The sequence below is a fragment of the Charadrius vociferus genome, unplaced genomic scaffold, assembly GCF_000708025.1.
Source record: "Charadrius vociferus isolate BGI_N301 unplaced genomic scaffold, ASM70802v2 scaffold1429, whole genome shotgun sequence".
In the NCBI taxonomy this organism is placed as follows: Eukaryota; Metazoa; Chordata; class Aves; order Charadriiformes; family Charadriidae; genus Charadrius; species Charadrius vociferus.
Genome location: NW_009650164.1, coordinates 142922 through 145137, shown reverse-complemented (window position 1 = coordinate 145137; position 2216 = coordinate 142922). Strand labels below are relative to the sequence as shown.

General features: G+C 66.2%; 1 protein-coding gene across 1 annotated transcript in view; it reads left to right on the top strand.

The window, feature by feature from the left end:
* The window catches only part of FAM65A (family with sequence similarity 65, member A), a 12041-nt gene that overhangs the window by 7392 nt on the left and 2433 nt on the right, over positions 1-2216 (top strand). The window contains 6 exon segments of the mRNA XM_009892404.1: positions 26-223; positions 958-1097; positions 1447-1621; positions 1786-1908; positions 1910-1922; positions 2069-2214. Of these exon segments, the coding sequence (XP_009890706.1) occupies positions 26-223; positions 958-1097; positions 1447-1621; positions 1786-1908; positions 1910-1922; positions 2069-2214 (795 nt within the window).

Genomic DNA, 2216 nt, shown 5'->3' with positions numbered 1-2216 from the left:
CGGGGTGACGGCAACACTGGCACAGACCCCCGTGGAGGAAAGCCCCGTCATGGCCCCACTGCTGGCTGCCGGTGTCCCCGAGGTGCCGCGGGGGAAGGCGGTGGATTCGGGTCTGGAGGAGGCCATCGGCCTCCTGGGCTCAGCCCTGGACGACTATCGGGGGCAGTTCCCGGAGCTGCAGCCCCTCGAACGGGAGCTCAAGCGCCTGGAGGAGATGCTGCTGGTGAGGGGCTGCCAGCAGTGCCCGGGGACAGGGGGGGACAGGGCCATCTTTGCTGGCAGTGCCCAGGGACGATGGGGACGGGATTATCCCTGCTCATAGTGCCCAGGGATGATGGGGACGGGGCCGTCCCTGCTGGCAGTGCCCAGGGAAAAGGGTGACGGGGCCATCTTTGCTGGCAGTGCCCAGGGACAATAGGGATGTGTCTGTCCCTCATGGCAATGTCTCAGGACGATGGGGACAGGGCCATCCCTGATGGCAGTGCCCAAGGATGTTGGGGATGGGGCTGTCCCTGCTGGCAGTGCCCAGGGACAATGGGGACAGGGACGTCCCTGATGGCAGTGCCCAAGGATGATGAGGACAGGGCCATGCCAGCTGGCAGTGCCCAGAGATGATGGGGATAGGGCCATCCCTGCTCGCAGTGCCCAGGGATGAGGGTGGCAGGGCCATCCCAGCTGGCAGTGCCTGGGGACGAGGGGGACAGGGATGTCCCTGACGGCAGTGCCCAGAGATGATGGGGATGGGGCCGTCCCGGCTGGCAGTGCCCAGGGACAGTGGGGATGGGGCCATCACTCATAGCAGTGCCTGGGGACAAGGGGGACAGGTCCATCCCACCTGGCAGTGCCTGGGGACAAGGGAGATGGAGTCATCCCTTATGACAATGCCCAGGGATGCAGGTGGCAGGGCTGTCTTGGCTGGCGAGCCAGGATGTGACCCCGCCATGCCTTCCTCCGCAGCAGAAGCAGGGCGTCTTCCTCAGCCGAGCCTCCAGCATCAGCCTGACGGTGGAGCACGCGCTGGAGAGCTTCAGCTTCCTCAACACCTCCGACATGGAGGACTCGGAGGGCTCTGAGGAAGAGCCTCTCCAAGACGAGAGGTGCACAGTGGGGCTCGTGGGACGGGGTGCGGGGCAGGATGCGGCCCTGGGGCAGTTGGGATGGGGGATGCCCAGCTCTTCCCGGGTGCCCAAGCACCATCACAGCTCAGGGCAGGTCCAGGTCGAGAAGCAGCAGGATCTGGCCCTTCTGGTGGCACAGTTCTACCCCGCTTCTCTCCATGGGGGCTGGGCTGGGAGGCAGCCCCTATGCCCCTGGGACCTGGTCCTTCACCCAGCCCCGATGCCGTCATACTGTAGGTCCTACAAAAACTCTGCCCTGTGGGTGAGGAAGGGCTTGGTCCAGTTTTCCCATGCTGACCTGCTGCCTTGGTCTCTCCCTGGCTTGCAGGAGGGCTGGCAGACCCCGGCGTGGCAGCAGAGCCCCCAGTGCCGGTGAGACGGGGGCAGACGACACTGGCATGTGCAGCGGCTCCGAGGCCAGCACCGACCCCTTAAGTACCGGCAACGAGTTCCTGGATAAGGCCCTGGTGCTTCACCTCAACAATTGCAACCGCCTGCTGCTGGTGAGGACAGGGGCTGGGGCATGGTGGCAGGAGATGTCCTGGGGAAGGAAGCCCTGGGGTGGGCTGTGGGTCTCCCCTCGAGGGGTGTCTCACCACAGCATGGAGGCTGTGGTGCGGGCGGTGAGCTGCGTCCCTGAGGTCCTCGGTATGGCTGTGCCTTGCAGAAGCTGGGCACCTTCGGTCCCCTGCGGTGCCAGGAGATGTACGCCCTGGACAGGCTGCTGCGGGAGGCGCAAGTGCTGGAGATCGTCTGCCAGCTGACGGAGGAGCGAGCGGGAGCAGCCAGCCTCTGCCGCCGAAGGTAAAGACACGCAGCCAAAGGGGACCATCCGTGCCACCCTGGGCGCTGCGCGGGGTTCAGTCCCCTCTCGCCGGCACGGCAGGGCAGCGAGGGGCCGTGCCCACTGCCGTGCCCCAGGGAGGTTTGACAGTGCCCTGTCCCCGCAGTGGTGCAGTTTTCGACGCGGAAGGAGGGGGTGCTGCCCCTTTGGGACTGCTGCGTGGAGGTACCCAATGTCTACACCTGCCCTGTGGAGCGGTTCCTGCAGGTGCTCCGCGCCCAGTACGCAGCGCCCATCAGCGAGCGGCACCCTCG